This window comes from Pipistrellus hanaki (genome assembly GCF_964339955.1).
Source record: "Pipistrellus hanaki genome assembly, chromosome: 13".
NCBI classification, from domain to species: Eukaryota; Metazoa; Chordata; class Mammalia; order Chiroptera; family Vespertilionidae; genus Pipistrellus; species Pipistrellus hanaki.
The window spans coordinates 22,454,775-22,472,737 of NC_140515.1; the positions used below are offsets into that span (position 1 = coordinate 22,454,775).

General features: G+C 53.6%; 1 protein-coding gene across 13 annotated transcripts in view; it reads right to left on the reverse strand.

The window, feature by feature from the left end:
• The window catches only part of CACNA1D (calcium voltage-gated channel subunit alpha1 D), a 286,013-nt gene that overhangs the window by 19,514 nt on the left and 248,536 nt on the right, over positions 1–17,963 (reverse strand). For all 13 annotated transcript variants that reach the window (XM_084902879.1, XM_084902877.1, XM_084902874.1 and 10 more), the window contains 8 exons: positions 17,719–17,784; positions 16,195–16,286; positions 15,140–15,299; positions 14,231–14,358; positions 13,999–14,095; positions 12,155–12,257; positions 10,780–10,881; positions 5,567–5,697 (listed from right to left, as the gene is read on the reverse strand). In XM_084902879.1, coding sequence (XP_084759005.1) covers positions 5,567–5,697; positions 10,780–10,881; positions 12,155–12,257; positions 13,999–14,095; positions 14,231–14,358; positions 15,140–15,299; positions 16,195–16,286; positions 17,719–17,784 — 879 coding nt within the window. The remainder of the gene's footprint in view (positions 1–5,566; positions 5,698–10,779; positions 10,882–12,154; positions 12,258–13,998; positions 14,096–14,230; positions 14,359–15,139; positions 15,300–16,194; positions 16,287–17,718; positions 17,785–17,963) is intronic.

Here is a 17,963-nt window from a genome sequence, read left to right on the forward strand (position 1 = left end):
GTCACAGCACACACGATGTTCCTGGATAGGACTCAAGGCTGGGCCCCACCGCTGTCCTGGTCTTGGACGAGCACAGCCGGGTGCAGGGCTGCCCCACGTTCTCCACCTCACCCTCCACGCCCTGCACAGGCAGCAGAGACTGGGGCAGCCAAGGGGGCTGAGGACGCTCCTTCTCTCTATTCACTTCAGAAACGGCAAGTTTCTGCACCAAAGGGACTTTTGAACATTGACTTTAAAACTCAAATTGGCTCCTTTGGGCATCGTGGGCTCAGCATGGATGTATAGACTCCTCAACCAAGGTGTGGCATTGGCTGAGAATTTCAGAGGGGAGGCCCTCACGGAGCAACGATTGGGACAAAAATCTCCTGTTCACAAGATGTGAAAACCCAGCCTGCGGAGTTACCTCTGTTTACACGTGTATGCCTTTTCAGATAGCTTAAGAGGGGGAGAACTCACTTTCTCGACGGATCACTACGGTACAGAACAGAAAGGAGATAGAAGAAAAACAAATGTCTTAAAGTTCCAGTAGCAAACAGGCATAGGATATTATTATTGTTGTAATCTTAATAATTAAGCAATTATACGTTCAAAGTGCTTTACAATCACTTAGCTATTCCTCACAACAGCCCTGTGAGGTAGGTCGACATTGTTATCCCCATTTTACAGATGGGGGAAACTGAGGCACAGAGAGGTTAAGTGTCTTGCCCAAGGTCACGCAGCAACCGAATGCTGGCGCTGGGGCGAGAGCCCGGGTTCCCTGACTCCCAGTGTCCTCCGAAACTAGACCGCGCCGCTTCCAAAGAGGCGTCCCCGGCCTGGCTCTGAGCACGGACTTACAGACGGACAATGTCGGATGAGGTTGGGGTGTGGTGGTGCTTCCCGCGGACACACGGAGATGGAACCTGAGGTGCTGCCTGGGTTGGTCTGGGCATGCGGGTGTAGGTGTTAGTGTGAATGGGTGTGTCTGAGCTTTCTGTCCCGCCTGGGCCACTGCGGAGAGTGCAGCCAGCGGCCAGGCCAGGCCAGGCCCGACCGACCGACCGCCATACAGAAGGAACTGCCAGCTCGGCGCCCGGGCCTGCAGTCTCTGGGAGTCCGGGCAAACTAGGGGTGCAGGACTTTGGAACGGAGTCAGCTGCCCACCTTGGGCAGGTCTGCTTAATCTTTTTATTATTTGAATTTTTTTTTTTTTTTTTTTTTTACTGGCCAGCATCAGGAAGTTGTGTTCATTTCGTTTCTCTGTGGGGCGGCTGACCCCCTCCTTCGCTCTCTCCCTCTTTCCCTTTCTCTGAGTCTCTGTTGGGAAGGGAAACCGGGTAAGCCTCGTACGTCCCCTTTCTCGAAAAAGAGCCACCGTGAGCAGCGTCCTCGACGGGAGGCCACGGCTCCGCAGGTGGCCGCGGCCCGGCTTCTGCCTTCCGCAGGACCGCTTGGCGTGGAAGGGGTCTCCCCGGGGCCTTGGATTGGCCTTTTCCTGCATTTCTCCCGAAATGCGGTTTCAGTAGAAACAAGCCCACTTGAGACTTTTCCCTTTCAAGGCCTCAGCCACCAACGCCTTCCGGCTAACGAGCTTGGTGCTGTAGCTCAGGCAGAAAACTCTAAAGCATCCGTTCAAGCATCTGAAACAAATGAATCAGCCAGTGAAATCCCATCTGTTAGCACCTGTTCTCCTTGCAGATGAAAAAAAAGAAAGGAAAAGGAAAGCCTGACGGCTTTGGGTAGAATCATGCTTTAAAAAAAACAACAAAGAAGCTTGCTCCTCTGTAGACGATGGTGACTTAGAAACAGGAGCCTGCCCTCCACAGACTCTGAAGTCTGCTGCACATCCCGCTTCCCTCTGTGCAGATGCCCGAGCCTCCCGCAGAAGCTGGATCGCGGCCCATCGGGGAGAAGTGGCATTGCCTCTTTGTACCACCCACCTTTCCATTGGGCCGCCTACATCACCATCTGGTGCCTTGGGGTACAGACTCCACCATTCTAAAACCTGAGCACCAGACTCTTTGCCAGCTGGGAAAACTGGCCTCTTCCTCACGCCCAATGGGTTAAAAACAAAGAAAAGACTATCCCCCTACAGTCTCCTGTCATTTCAATGGGCCAGGGACAGTAGCTCCTCAGAGTGTCTTTTGCATAAAGGGGATGCTTGAATGTTGAAAGAAGGAAATGAACAAAACTTTTCCCACTTTGGGGTCTTTCTTTTTTCTTTTCCTTTTTCCATGAGATACTGGACAGATCTGTGCCCAGGACCCTCGCCGGGAAGGTGTGAGCTGGGCGCTACCAGCTGCTGGGAGGGGCCGAGTTTTTCACGGCCGCGGAGCTCTGCTCCTTTATGTACCTGCTCCTCGTGGAAGCGTGCAGGTCCCTCGGATGCAGCAACAATGGATGGAGAGCGAATGTCGAGTCAAACCAAAGTGAGCATGGCATGGAGGGATGAGTGAGAACACAAAAGGCCTGAGGCGGCTTCTCTCCGGTCCCCTCTGGAGAGGAGCTGGAGAGAAGGCTGGCTTTAGTGATGATGGTGATGGAGGGACAGATGGAAACTGCACACTCACTCAGACCACCGAGGCCAGAGGACAGTGGGTGCTGAGCTCCTGCCCACGCACGGAGCTCCTCAAGCCACTCCTCCTCATGAGGAAGGGGACACCGCCGTTGGTCGGAACACGGGGAGCCCGGATGCAGCCACAGGGCCGGGAACCGCAGTGCCTCTGTGTGTCCTGGAAAACCGTCCCATGGGGGAGGGTCCCAGAACACGAACTGGTTCCGAGGCCATTCAGACAGACGGCACTCGACGCAGCACAAGCATGCACATGCCTATGCCCACACTCCACTGCCACTGGCCACCGGCCAGCCGTGTGGCACCCTGGCACAGGGAGGGGCGGCCCAACCCACCTCACAATGTGCTGTGCCCCCTTCCGATGTCTCCTGGAGAACCCGTGTGCCCATCCTAGCGACACGGTGGGTGTAGTTCTCCCATGGCCAAGGGACCGCATCTCCCTAACTGCTACGCCATCACATGCCCTTCGTCACGCTGGGAGGAGGGGCCTCCTCGTGCCGATTAGAAGTACAGTGACAAGTCACATGTAAAGCCATTTTTAGAGCAGAGGAAGCCAAAAATGTAATTAGGATTGCCCTCCAAGGAGACAAAAATTTTCCACTTTTAATATTCGCCTCGGAACCAAACTCATTTCCAGAATTTATCTGTCGAGGTTATGAACACAGCTTAATTTTCTAGGCTGTGCCCTCAACATCAGCTCTCACCGGAACCAGGGGAAGTGTGTTGATATTACCACCTAACTGGAAATATTTGCATTTCACTGAGGAAATGAAACTCTTTCCGTACATTAACAAGATGATACATGTTTAGGAGGGGGGAAAACACACACCTCAGCATTACCGTAGTACAATGCGATAGTCTTTTAACCCATGATTTAAAAAGGCAGCTTTAACATCATTTGAACCTTCAACCTGAAGACTCAGTGGAGCCCATTCGTGAAATGTGAAAATTGCTTAGCTATGTGTTCTTTCAGGTTTTAAAATATCAAAAAACTATATTCAGTCACCAGAGCAAGCACTGAAGCCACCTAACTGGGGAGTTCTGGGGACTCAAAGGTATCACTCTGTATCGAGGCGGTCATCAGCCACGCCTTCCACAGAAGACAGGAGCTGACCTGATTAACAACACAGAGCTGACCTGATGAACGTAAATTACGACACAGCTATTCATGACAGAGTGCATTTCCCCCTCCAGAAAAGTCATCAAATTCCACCGTCCCCACCAACTACATAGACCCTGAGAACAGCAAGCAGGTCCCACAGGCAGAGGGCACCCTGGCGCTCTGACACCTGGCCGGCCTCACCCTCCTGGCCCAGGGCTCCTTCCAGGAAGAGCCATCGGAGACACGCTCGCCACCCCCTCTCTTTGCATCCGTGGCCACATTGCCTGTTCAAATGGACACCTTTCAGTTTGCTCCGTCTAAGGCTCCTTACGAACTGTGACCAAAGGGCTACCGCGTTGGCAAACTGGGTCAGCCAGAGGCGAAAGCGCTTTGCTCACAAAGTCTGCAACCTGACACAGCAATGAGCCACCTGCCTGCGCCTGGGGTCCACTGAGCTCCCTGTGGGAGATGTGATCGGAGAAAGGAAGATCGGAAGCCTGCAGTTGGGTTCAGTTAGTCCCCCCAGCCCCTGCCGCCCCCAACCTTGCAGCTGTCTGGGTGGAGCAGAGGTTTTATCATGAAACAGCAGGTCACGGTCACACAAGGTCACCTACTAACCCAACATGTGTGTACGCACCCCACATTCCTTCACTCGCTCTTTCATCATCACTCATGTTCCCATTCCCTCGCTCAGCGAGGTCACACACAAGCCTTTGCTTCAGTCCTGACCATCACTTTGAACACAAAAAAGACAATGCTGGGCATTTTCCCCCCGAAAGAAACAAGTGCAGGATTATTTCACATTGACCCTTACCAATAACTGTTAGGCCCAATGTAAGATGTGGTGATAAGAGGGTCAGAAAAGCAATTTCAGATTAAACTAAAAAGGGAGAAATCCTTTATCCTATTCGTGACGGACCCAAAGCACGGTGGGTAACAGAGATGACAGGGGTTTTGATTAATTTAAGCAGTTGTTTCTGACAACTCGCCAACCTCTCTAGTTCCCTTTCTCCAGTTCTTAGCATCTTTTTCTCTTTCCCTCTTCTCCCTGCATCCTTCACCACCAGAACTCACAAAGTCCCCTTCCTGGCCCCCGTGTGCAGGTCTCCACTGGGACTCCCTTCGCCTGCACTCCTGCTTCCCTTCCCAGAGCTCGGGGCTCACCTAGGACTCGGTATCCTCGCACCCCGGCTGGAACCAGAGGTTCCTGAAAGCCACCTCCACACTCTCAGAGCCCGGGGCGGGGCCAGGCTGGCTCAGGGGTAGGGACCAGAGGCTGGCCAGGTGGGAGAGAGCAGCATCTGCACAGCAAGCCTCACGGCCACCAAGACACAACACAGAGAGACAGACACGCCGCAGGCGTACACATACGTACACACACGCACAAATGCATACACACACACACACACACACACACACACACACACACGCGCGAGCGCATACGCACACATACCGGGAGGTAATGGATGTTACTGAAATGGACCAAAAAACCAACAAGCAGTGGGGTAAGAAACAAACAGAAACAAAACAAAGCACTTGCGTTCAGATGGAAAGCTGTTTCCTGGGCAGCCAGGGCCGGAGCCCAGGGCTTGGGGAGGGGGGGGGTGGGTGCCTGCCGGGAGGGCACTGCCTTGGGAGAAGCCTGGAGGAGAGAGGCAGTGCTGGCTCCCCTCCCCCAGGGCTGTCCTGGAGTCCCTGTGCCACAGGCCGCAGTCGCCAGAGGAAGCAAGGAGAGGGAGGCACTTACCTGGTGGCCCAGAAATGGCTAGTCCACATTTTAGGGCGTGTGCAGTAGCTCAGTTTAAACACATCCTTGTGGTACTGCTCAACCATGAACTGTCAGCTCACTAATATTTCAAATAAGCTCGTAAAAGTGGTTAGTGCAAAGGTAAGACAACAAAACAACAATTCACCTGGAGGGCAATTGTGGTGTTCTTCGCAGGATACTTTCCCACCAGTCCTTGTTCTTTCCGTTTCTTGAATTTCCTAAAGTAGTCCTGTATCAGGAAAGTGGCATAGAACTTCCCCACGGTTACCTCATCATCTAAACGGAGAGACCAGACACAGCTCTCCCGAATCAGCACATTTGCACCAAGAGCCTACACCCTGGCTTCTGGGATGGGGCCGGGGGGGGGGGGGGGGGGGGGGCAGCGCGGAGGCACTGAGCTCTCGGCTTATCACACAGGAGGGAGACTAGCTCTAGCGAAAAGCAGGGTTCGGCAAAGCAGTTAAGGCTCGAAGTTAGAGTCAGTTAGATAGACTGACGCTCAAAATTGCAGAAAGTAACGTTTGTCATACGTTTAGTAGAGCAGCGTATTAGTAACATTATCAAGTGCTGTCTTGGTTATTTACTTAAAATAAAAATTACAAAACAACAACAAAAAAAAGGCTTTCCTGGGTCATATTTTCACTCCTGTGCACAGGGATTTGCATGTGTAATTACCATGAACTCCAAGGGCAATTAACCATTCAAATCCCGATGCCTGGAGATAAAGAAAGAGACTTCAGAAAGGGGATAGACAAGCTCAGAAAAGGAGGAAGGTTCATTAAAGTGACTGCAAACCCAGATTCTCATGTGCCCCTTTGACTCTCTGCCAATAGCCTCCATATGCCATTTCTTGGTCTGTAATTCAGAACTAGTTGTGGGGTGTGTGTGTGTGTGTGTGTTTTGGCTTTTTTTTTGGGGGGGGGGGTGCTATAAGTGACAGCACCAACTAACCTTGTGGTGGAGCTGACTTCTTTGTTCAGAAACAACTGGAATTCTGCTGAGCATTTTACAGGTGATGCATGAGGCAGAAATAGAGGCTCTGGCTGTCTCGGTAAACCACCTTGGCAGTGTGTGTGTGCCCCAGGATCTCCACAAGCCCTGCTCCCCCAGGGTGCAGTGTGCCCATGGTTCCTGGGTGGGAAGCTTAAGCCCACCACCCGCTGTGGGCATGGACCACTGACCATGATTTGCAGAGGCTGGGGGCGGAATGGTCGCTAGCCCTCAGGCTTTAGCACAGCTAAGCCTTTGGCCAGGCTGCCCTTGTAAGAGTGTCACGTGATCTGGAGCAAGGAGCTCAACCTCTATGTATAAAAAGGGCTATGTCTCTTAGAGGATCTGTGGGGACCACAGGAGGAGAGGCAGGTAAAGTACGCAGCCCCCTGCTTGGGTGGCCCTCAGTCTGGGGGCTGGATGACTGAGCCACGAGAATCACTATCATCTTACACCCGGCCAACAGTGAGATCCCCTGCAATAGGTTTTACAGCACGCAGTTGGGGGACACCGAGGCCCACCGTGTTCCCCAATGCACTGTGGGTGGGGTTTGTTTGGTGCCCATGTGGAAGGTGTCACTGCCTGGACACTGCTGGGCATTCTGGGGCTGCCTCTCTAAACATCCTTGTCAGACGCTACTGCTTGGAGCGGTTTGACTTTGAGAACGTGTTGCATTCCTTCCAAAGCCAAGCTGGGCAAGTCTGGAGTGGTGCAGGGGCCACCAACGTGAACCCCAGGCTTTGTGCGGCATGTGAAACCGTGGTCCCTCACCTGTCCCAGGCTGGTTCAATCATGCCCCCGTGGGCAAGGAGGCGAGAGGTAAAGAGAGACCATGCAGGTCTTGACACTTCACCCTTTGCCCTTGAGCTGCTCTCTGTTTTGCCCAGGGGTGTTTGGACACCAGTTCCAGCCGCCCCTCCTATTGGGCATCTACAGGTGCCAGGCCCCGAGTCAGGGAGCTCCACTCAGATTGCCCGGCCCCTTCAACCACAACTCGGAGATGGTGGATCTGCTCGCCCGTGCTGACAGCTGAGAAGGTTGAAGACTTGCCCTAGGCCAGTCAGGTTGGGACATGAGCACCAAGCCAGCTGTCCTCCTCCTCGGCACCACCTCCCTGAGGGATGGCCTACCTCCTGCCACACGGGCCACCTTTGTCTGTGGGGTGGCCTCTCCCAGAGTACAAGGCTCTCTCGCTACTGGGCTGCAATCAGGAGGGGGACCGACTGCTGACTGCCTAGAGACCCCTGGGGGCCCTGGGGATTCTCCGCCTGCTGCACCACCATGGCCTCTCAGTCAAGACTTCCAAGCCTTCTCTGGGAGCTCGCAGGAAAAGGCCACTCTATCCACAGAAGACCACCTCCTCCTTCCAGCCCACATAGGCCTACCCTCCTATCCCTTCAGCCCGGACTGTGCGAGCCTGGAGGGGCCCAGGGGGTCCTGCATGGGGGTCTGAGCTCCTCCTGTCCTGGAGCCAGGCCGCAGTGTCCTCAGTGCAGAGCTGACGTGTTTCTCCCTGAGGGGCCACAGGGAGCAGAGCACAGCCACCCCTGGCTCTCCAGGGCAGGGTGCAAGGTCCGCATGGTCTGCTCTACTGGAATGCTGAGCTAACAGACTGAGCCTAGGAAGAGTTCTTAAAAACAGGAGAATGAAAGCCATAGCACAGGGCAGGGACCTTCCTTCTGAGGAGGGCCACTTGGATATTTATAACGTTATTCACAGGCCATATGAACTATCAGCTTAAAAATTAGCCTGTCATATTTGGTCAAACATTTAGTTAACTCACCCCTAATGACTTGGCAGGGCCAGGCCAAATGATTTCTGGGCGTTATATGGCCCAGGGCAGAATGTTCCCCACCTCTGCCAGAGGAGGAAGGAGTGCAGGGAGGCTGCCTGGGCTCAGGACTGGAGAGAAAGGGGTGGAGCCGGCTCTGAGTGCTCTTTAGGGCAAAGGGGCCAAGGAGCAAAGGCCCAAAGCAAGGAGAGCCCCTGGGAGGGGAGGACCCATGAAATACGTGACAAGAATGGAGGGGAGCACATGAGCAAGGGTCAGAGATGGGCAATGAGACACCAGCCGTATGACAGAGACAGCAGACAGGCTGTCCCCACAGCCACAGACTCCTGCACAGAGAAGTCCCCAGCTGGTGTTCCAGGGCTGCATCCTGAGTGGCCCCTGATTATCAAGCTCATGACAACCTTGGGCACCTCACATCACACGGTGCCAGCAACTCCTCCTGAGATGGGCACCTTCTGTTACCGGGTCTGAAAGGGTCTCCCTGATCACCCCACATCGGCCAGTCCCGGCGTAGGGACAGCTGGCCTGGCTCAGTCTGCTGCCCTCTGCGAGGTTACAGCACGGGGGACACAGAGCCCCTCAGCTGTGGGAGCTACCCACTTGCTGGCCTGGAGGGCTGAACGAATATTCTCACTTTCTAAGTGTGCCATGGAGAGGGATAGGTGTGAACCACTGGCCAACTGGCATGAGAAAGACTCAAAAACAAGAGACAGAATTAGAACGCTGCCCAGCACCTCACTCAGGTCCGCTCACTGCAGCCAGAAACCCAGGCCTTTCGACCTTCTACAGTGGCAGACTCAGCCCAACAACACTATCCCAGCACATACACAGGCCATGGCACGGGACTCCAGAGGACCCCATCTCCTCCTGAAGCCCCCTTTCCTACTTTTCGGTTTCACAGTGCCACTTGGTGCCATTTTGAAACAGATGAATACTCACTCCATTGGAAGAGATGCAGAGAAAAAGCCAAGGCCCGTCATTGGGTCAAGAATGTGGAGGAATATGTAGCTTTTAGTAGATGTCTAGTAGAGCTAAAAGCTGGCCAGTTTTTCAAAGGAAGGGAGCTTAGATGGTGAGCCAAATTCTGGACTCTTTTCTGGTCCAATGAAAAGAAACGAAGCTTCAGAGAATGCGGTCCGAGGGGGTTTAGCCAGAATGGGCCCTGACGTGTGTGCGTGAGACTAGTTTGTAATGAAGGTGGTGTGTCCCGGGAAGGTTTACTCAGCCAGCCCAGAGCACTATTCTGAAGCATGCATCTGCATTTCAAGAAACATTGTAGGGGAATACAGTTGGCAAGAGATAACTCTGATTCCATGCCACCACCCTAAAACAGAATTGCTTCAGAATATTCTGAAAGACTGAGTTGAAAGGAATGGAGGCTGCAGAAAAAGCTCAAGCACATTGTTACGACAGTTTTTAATAAAGCGATTAAACCTCAGCCATGCGAGCACTTGGGTGTGCAGCTCTAAAGAAAAGGAAACTTAGGGCTGTTTTAAATGTGCAGTATCAGTTCTGTGGACAGCAGTATCCGTTCTCCCGTGGACGTGTGTGCGGGATCAGTTCCCGGGGTGGGGGTGGGGGGCGTTTGAGGGTTTTGTTCTTTTCGGTTTGGGGGGCCCTTTTGCTTCCCCTTTATCATTTCTTTGTGGGTCATCTTCCCCGGCTTTGAGCCGTGACCATGCTAGCTATGGGTGTCCTCTGCAGTGACATCTCATTCTGCTTCTCATTTCATGCTGACGACCAGAGCTGGCCAGCACAACGCTCTCTCTTTAAGAGCCAGAGGTTGTCACCTTCTCAGAGGAATAGGAATTGGCCACCATCTTAGCTTGGGGTTCTGGAGTCAGTGTCCAGACCTGAACGGATCCTGCACCTTTAAAACTTGAAAATAAAAGTTGAAAAACAACCACCTCAACTTCTAAGTCCATGTGCATTCAAACGAAAGTGGAAAAAACAATATATAAATTATATATATATATATTGCTATATATATTGACATATATATAGTAATATATATAAATCTTTTAAAAGTTTAGTTGGTTATTAATTGATAAATAACGAAAGAAAAAAGCATGCCTGTTAGTCCTGTCCCTACTTAAGTTCTAATGATAGGGACGTTTACATTTACAAGAAAGTTAGTTATGATAGTAATCTCAGTCTTGACAAGAAAATTTTGAAAATACCATTTTCTGACAGCTATCAATGTTTGGTGAGAAGCTTTCAACAATAAGTTAAAGGATAAGTGGAAACTAGCTTTAAAAATTCCATTTTGGACCCCCAGAATCCAGGCTTTTCATTTTGAGGCAGCAGGCGTGTTCCCAACATTAATTCCCCACAAGCAGGAAAGCCTGGCACCAGCCACCCTGTCTGGTCCCCCCCCCCCCTCCCCACTGAGGCCTCTCCTTTGGGATGTTACTTCTATGACCCCAAGTGATTACACCAGAGGCCGGAGGCCTTCTCTGGCTTGGCCTCAGTGACCTGGCTGACACCCAAAGCAGCCCGCAGCCGGGCTGGCGGCAGGCACGACCCCGAGATCCACGTGGTGGCCAAGAGCTACTTAGGAAAGAGAGTGCACTGACCACCAGCTGGAGGGACAACTTGGTCAAGTAGCTTCATGCTGGTTTTCTTCCAGATTTTCTTTATCACAGCTCGGAGCTCTTCGTTAGCCTGCTCCAGGTTCCCTGGATGCAAAGAGCAAGAGGGGAACACAAGCCTTGCTTCTTGGCCAGCACTCCCTCTGCCAGGACCATGCTGACCTGGGTAGGAGCATGGCCCTCGGGGGGCGGCGCGGCCCTCAGAGGGGCGCTCCTCACCGCAGGCTCCCTGGCCAGGGCCTTCACACTTCCTAAGAGCTGCAGTCACTCCACTGTGGGAAGGACATGTTTTACTCTGGAACCCATGTTCTCCCTTCTCAGGCCCACACCTATACATTTCCCGCTGCTCCCAGCCTAGATTGCCAAATCCTGCCTCCTTCCTTGTAGACCCAGACTAGATTCCACCCACATAAGATGTTCAATTCCCATTGTGCGGATCCATCTGTAACACCCGCATGTCTTGGTCTTTTCAGATGGGCCGATGTTTGTCTCCTCCATGGACAGGTCGGTGCAGAAGGCCATCCCGCCTCCTGCGTCCCTCGCTGATGCGGGGTGGGGGGGGGGGGGAGGGGGGCAGGTGCAGGAGGCCCACAGCAAGGAGCCCGCTGGCTTGCGGGGACTGGCTTTTCTGGATAGAGTCACCCTAAGCTTCAGGGCTGCGGGAAAACAGCTGCCCACGACTCCGTGGTGTCCACCACCGGCCCCTCTTTCCCCTCCTCCTCCACAGTCTCTGCTTCTCCACCTCACGGTCACTCCTCAACCTGCTGCAATTGCTTTCCATGCCACCTCTGAAGCTGCCACCCGCCACCCTCCATGGGCACGCTCCAGCGCTGGGTGTGGCCCTGAAGACCCCTGTGCTTTGATCTCAGCTGGGAGGAAGCTGGTCATGAGAGTGTTTCCCCGCCACATGCCAGCACTGCAGAGGGGCTTCTGCAGGCATCCTCTCGCCTCATCGCCAGGACTTCCCCTGACGTAGGTGTGCTCATCTCCTTCCCACAGAGAAACATCCTACAGCTCAGAACAGAAACACCCCTCGCAAAGGTCACCGAGTAGGAAGGGTCAGCTGGAGTGAGCTCACGGGTGACGGTGCTGACGCTGCCCTGACCTCCCACCCGTGTCTGCTCGTTAGTGAGCAGTGGCAGGAGTCACCTCAAAACCTCAGGGACAGAGTGAAGCATGAAGAAAGGAAAGGGGATGAGGGAGGTGGGAACAGGGCGCCCACTGGCACGGGGGCGCTCACGGCACTCACCATGCCCTTCCCAGGCCCTCCCCTTGTCAAGGAGAGGCCCGGAAGGGAGAGCACAGGTGGGAGGTATCATCTCCTTCCAGTTCTACCCCCTGACCTGTCCCCAGGGCTCACCTTCCGTCTTGATCTTCAGAGCGGTTCGAACCAGAGCAAACAGGGTTGCGTTAAACATGACTGTCCCGTCACTGTTGAGAGGCATGTTCATGGCAACTAGTCTCTGCAAACAGAAAGAGGAGTCTCTTACCGGCCTGTGAGTGACTGATGGCCGCGCAGCCCTTTTCCGCGGTGACTCTGTTTCCCCTCACCTCTTTTCCACTCAATCCTAAACATGTAACTCGCCAGCCATTTGAGGAGCATCTACTAGCTGGGGCTCTGACACAACAAAGACCAAAGCTTTTATCACGAACACAAATGCTGGCCCTCGGTGTGCTCTGCCTTTCTGTTTAACCTTGACTGTTCAACCACCTCGCTGTTCCAGCACTTTCCTCCCTTTTTGAACAACCAGCTCTCCCCGGAGCCTGTGGTCAGGCCTCCATTCTGGGCACATCGCTCAGGCTGTTGTGAGGGTGAAACGTGGTACCAGGTCCAAGGAGCCAGGCACAGGGCAGGGGGCTCGGGCCCTCCAACAACTGCAGCCGGGGTGCATGACTATTCCTCACACAGAGAATGTCCTCTAGGGACCTGCCCTGGTGCGACCCTTGTGGAGTCCTCATGGTTTCCGCAAGTGTGAGGTCCTTCAAGGCAGGGAACAATGGGTGGGGCTGAGAAAATCTCTGAAAGCTGGAAATACAAGGTAGACTCTACTCTGCTCCATGGGTCTGTCCAGGAATGCAGGCTAGCTGAGTTTCCACAGGCAAACCCTGCCTTTCTCTTAGAAATGGACTTCTTTGCCGAAACCAGTTTGGCTCAGTGGATAGAGTGTAGGCTGAAAGGTCCCAGGTTCGATTCCGGTCGAGGGCATGTACCTTGGTTGCGGGCACATCCCTAGTAGGGGGTGTGCAAGAGGCAGCTGATCGATGATTCTCTTTTATCGATGTTTCTAACTCTCTATCCCTCTCTCTTCCTCTCTGTAAAAATCAATAAAATATATTTTTAAAAAAGAAGAAAAAGAAATGGACTTCTTTGCTGTTGCTACAGCCGACTCCAGGCGAGTCACTGTGAGCTCTCCAGAGGGGACACTGAGCTCAGCAGGGGCTCCGAGAGAGCAGGGTCAGAGGTGAGAGCTACAGAAACGGAGCGGGAGGTCTGGATGCACCACGCCCGGCCACCGCCTGTGCGCAGGACAGGAGAGCTGACACAGGGGGCACAGGGGGCCCGGCGCCACGTCCACCAGCACAGAAGCTAGAAACACCCGGGAGCCGGTCTTCTCCTCTCCAGTTCCTCAGTGAAGCCCTCAGCCACTTCCTCTCTCCCCCTCCTGCTGCCCCCACTCTGGCTCTTGTCACGTCACACCCAGACAGGCCCCACAGCTCTCCCGGGTGTCCCCTGCCCCGATTTACTTCTCCCTCTAGCGCGGAAGTCCAGCCGGGCTTCTTCCCTGGAACTCCGCCTGGGCTGGAGGGTTCCCCACAGCCACACCACACGCACCGGTGCCCTCCCCCGCTTCCTCTCTGTCCCAGCCACACCAGTGACCACCATGTGCCTCCGCGCCGGGGTTCTCTGTGCTCCTTCCATCTCTGACAACCCCCCACGTCTCTCCTCCTGGGCCTACGCCAAGGTCTCCGTCCCCTGCCTTCTCCCAATGATGAATGACACATTCCCCTCCTATTCCTATGGCCGGCTGACAGGGGGTCCCGGGAGTGACACTTCTGGGAGCGCCTTGAGGATGGGAACCATGGGCCGTTCGTCTCGGCATCCTGGGCGCCGACAGCAGGTGTGAGGGGAGGTCACCGAGCGGTTCCTGAATGAGCCAGGGAGTCTCTGCGAGACAGGCCATCAGACACCCGGAGGACACTCACCTTACAGGCCACTCTGTGCGGGCACAGCTTCCCGAACCCCAGGGGCGGCTGGATGCGGCGAAGCAGGGTGACCACGTCCAGGTGCTTGATCCTCCCCCTGAGGCAGAGCAGAGCGTGAGGTCCGGGCAGCAGTGCTGAGCATGCAGTCCAGCCCAGCCCACCTCCCCAAAACCATGGCCCCCCAATCCAGAAACAGCCCCCACAAACAGCCAGGGCATCCTCCCCAACCTACTTGGCCTCGGGGTCGTATTCCGACCATATTCTTTTGAATTCGTCTAAGTGGTGAGGTCCCAGAATAGACCAGTCCCGGGTCAGATAATCGAAATTATCCATGATGACGGCCACAAACAGGTTGATGATCTGTGAAAGCAAACCAGAGGGGGGAGCCTCAGGGGCACTCAGATACGTCCGGCCGGACCCCGGTGAGTGCTTCCTCAGCATAGGGGCACAAAACATGTGACCCCATTTCCCCAGAGAGGCTGGAAAACCCCTCCTGCAGAACGGTTAATGAGAAAGCAGACTTCTAGCTCTCCGGGATGGCTTTGGGCTAGTCCCAGGGGAGGGCAGGGCGAGGAATTATCTGGACCTTTGAGGCACACAGCAGTGTTATCGCTTCACTGCTACCAAATAACTCACACTCTTAAGTCACTGCTATGTGCGTGGGCTTTGATCTTTTTAGAAAGAAACCAGAGGTCCCAAGCAGTGGGGTAGTAAGCACACAAGCCCGTGACAAAGCCTTGAGGCCCTGCTCACAAAGAAGGGGCTTACCACTGGCAACTAAAACAAAACGGGGAGTTTGGGGGAAAGAGGGAGACATCAACCAAAGGACTTGTATGCATGCATATGGGCCTAACAAGTGGTCTTGAACAACAGGGGGGTGGGGGCATATGTAGGGAGGGGTTTGGGATGGGAATGGGGGGATGAGGACAATTATGGGACACCATAATCAATAAGGAAATTAAAAAAAAAAAAAAAAACACAAAAAACCCCCCACAAAAGCCGCCAAGTCTGCTGTTGGCGTGGAGGGAGCTGCCCATCGGCATAGAATCCCCCAGGAGGTGAGTGGGGCAACGTCCCTGGTCTGAATTCCAAGTGCTACACCGACGCCTGCTGAGCCGAGGGGAGCCTCCTGCTCACGTACCAGGAACGCACAGAGCATGTAGAAGCTGATGAAGTACACGATGGCGAAGTTGCTCCCACACGAGTACTCCTCCCCGGGGCTGTAATCTGACTCGGGGTCACAGAGCTTCCCCGGCAGGCAGGCCAGCATGATCTCCTGCCAGGCCTCGCCCGTCGCACACCTTTTTAGAGCGAGCAGAGGAAGGGCTGTTAGTGGGCGTAGAGGGATTTGAGGCTCAGGCCTCTAAAACATTTTTTTTTTTTTAAAGTTTCTCATTGGAGCAAAACCTAAGGACTTTGTTGAAAAGCCAGTTTGAATTAGTGAAAACATGAAATTCCTACTTATTTTCAAATGCAATTTATTTCAGTATCCCTGCTATAACTTTGATTGCTATCAATGGATACGAGCACATCAATTCTTTTTGTAAAATTAGATGTTTGGTTTTGTGCCTTCTCTTCTTTAAACCCCTATGTGACAGTATTTGTTGATTGTTCTCTTTTAATGACTTAACATCGGACAACTTGATAAGACCCCGTTCACCTTGTTGAAAGCCAAGGACTAGAAACTGCCTAACTTGCAAAATGACTCGCTATCTGGTCACTGAGTCCTTATCAATTACTTGTATAATTTCTAGAAAGTTCTCTCACTTTGAGGCACCCTTGTTTGCAAAGTTAATTAACTGGAGTTAAAAGCAATCCCGTAAAACTTCAAATTCCACATCTTAGGATGTGCCTCTGTGCTCCTGCAAAACCTCTGTCTGCCTGGCTGTGTTTCAGTGGGTGCTCCCATGCGTTCGCTCACCTCCTCCCAGTTCCCTGGCGGCCTGAGCAGACCCACTAACTCCCAGAGGGATAAACCTTAAACCACCACAATTGAAATGAACACAGCAGTTTCTACAAGCCAGCACCACTCCCCTGTGGCTGAGCTGTCCGTGTCTCTGTTTAAGAACACAAAACAAACAAGCACAGAAAGCCACCAGGACCAACTGGGAACAGCCGCGCTACCGAGGAACACGTGTCCTCTGTCACGCTGCAGCCCACAGCTGGAGCCACGCGCCCCGGGCAGGGATCAGTCACCTGAACAGCAGCAGCACCGCCTGGGGAAAGGTCTGGAAATTGTTGTTCCTGTTGATCTGGTTGTTGTCTCTCATGGCAACTTTCCCAAACATCTAGGAGGAGAAATTATCAGGGGGAAAAAAAGAATAGATTTTTATCATTTAAAAAAAAAGAAACAAGAACTCTCCCTGTCTAAATTTAGAACCAACTCAAATTCGAGCCACACCCACAGAGCTTTCCCACAGGCCAGACTCTTTACGTATTCGCAAAGATGTGCCGGGCACTGTGCTAACCACAGGAGCAGGCGGCGGCAGATACATTCTCCCCTCAAGGAGCTCTGACCCTGGAAGAGAGACAGAAAAGCCAGCACCAGGCAGCAGCCCTGGGATGAGAGCGGGTGGGCCAGCCGCACAGGAGGCACAGGGAGGGCCGCATAGCTGAGGCTGGGCCTTGGGTCAGGGAGGTGCCTGGCAGTGAGATGCAGGCCCAGAACTGGGGCCTCAGAGGTACGCCAGGAAATTAAGAGAACGGGTGTGCACAAAGGTCAGGTGGCAGACCTTTGGGGCTGCCGACCACAGAGGGCAGGGTGGGCTTTCCCTCCAGGGGAAGGGGAAGTTAGGACATGTGTGTGGGACTCAGAGAAGCAGACTGACATTTGAGAAGAGCGTGGAGCCAGAAGGTACGTGCATGAAGTCCCAGTTCTCTGAGACAGCTCCGGGCTAGGGTGAGAGCGTCCTGCCATAGGGGACCTTTTGGGGCACACAGGGCACATGCTGTTGAATGACAGGGACTCTAGCGTGTGACGGTTCATAATGCCTGCTAGGATTCCTAGGGACTTGTGAATCCTTCTCTGCCGTCAAGAGTAGAATAAATAAGCATGACTCCTTCTCTCCTCGGGAATCACGCCATCTCTTTACACTCACACCCTCCCTTATCTGGAAGAGGGCATCTACCCGCACCCACTGAGAAAGTGGCAGACACCACCCAGGAAGGTTCGGCTCCAGGGGGGCCTCCCCCCTCCCCTCCTCCTGGAGGCTCCGCCCATTGCAGCTTTGGGTCAGGGCTGCTGTTGATGAAGCCCCCGTCCTGTTCCCACCCCAGGAGGAGCTGGCCGGTAGCCTCCTGTAGCCCCCCAGCCAGGTCACAGAAGGACCTGGTCTCATGCTTCTTCTCAGGGTGCTAATGAGGCAAGACAGGGGTCCCAGGTCAGATGCAAAAAAATAGTACAATCGTGGCTTCTCTGAGTATGGCGTTTCCTGTTGCTAAACTCAGCTATGGCTTTTCTTGATTAGTTGACTCTCCCAAGACTCAGAGCGAGGTGAGGGGTACCACCAAACCCAGCTTTTCTTGGCTTAGTCCAACCCCTCCTTGCTCTTCTGAGACTGTCTCTCTGTGCCACCGGCTCTTTCCTTCAGAGCCACGGCTTTCTTATCTCCTTTTCCCTTAAGCAGCAGTCGTGTTGGCTTTCCATTCCACCTGGCAAAGGTGCAATTGCCCCAGATCTGGGACCACCGAGCACACAGGACCCCGAGGAGCTGGGCTCACCTGCATGCCGATGACCGCGTAGATGAAGAACAGCATGGCTATGAGGAGGGCGACATACGGGAGCGCCTGGAAGAGAGGAAACACTGGCTCACCACTGGCCTCTAGTCCCCGTGCTGCTCGGTACAGACTGAAGACCAACACGTGCTTTTCTCTTCCATGTTATATTGAAAGAACATCACAGAGAGAACGGACTTCTTAAACCCCAGCCCAGCACAGCGGCTTCATTCCTAAGATGCCAGCATGTG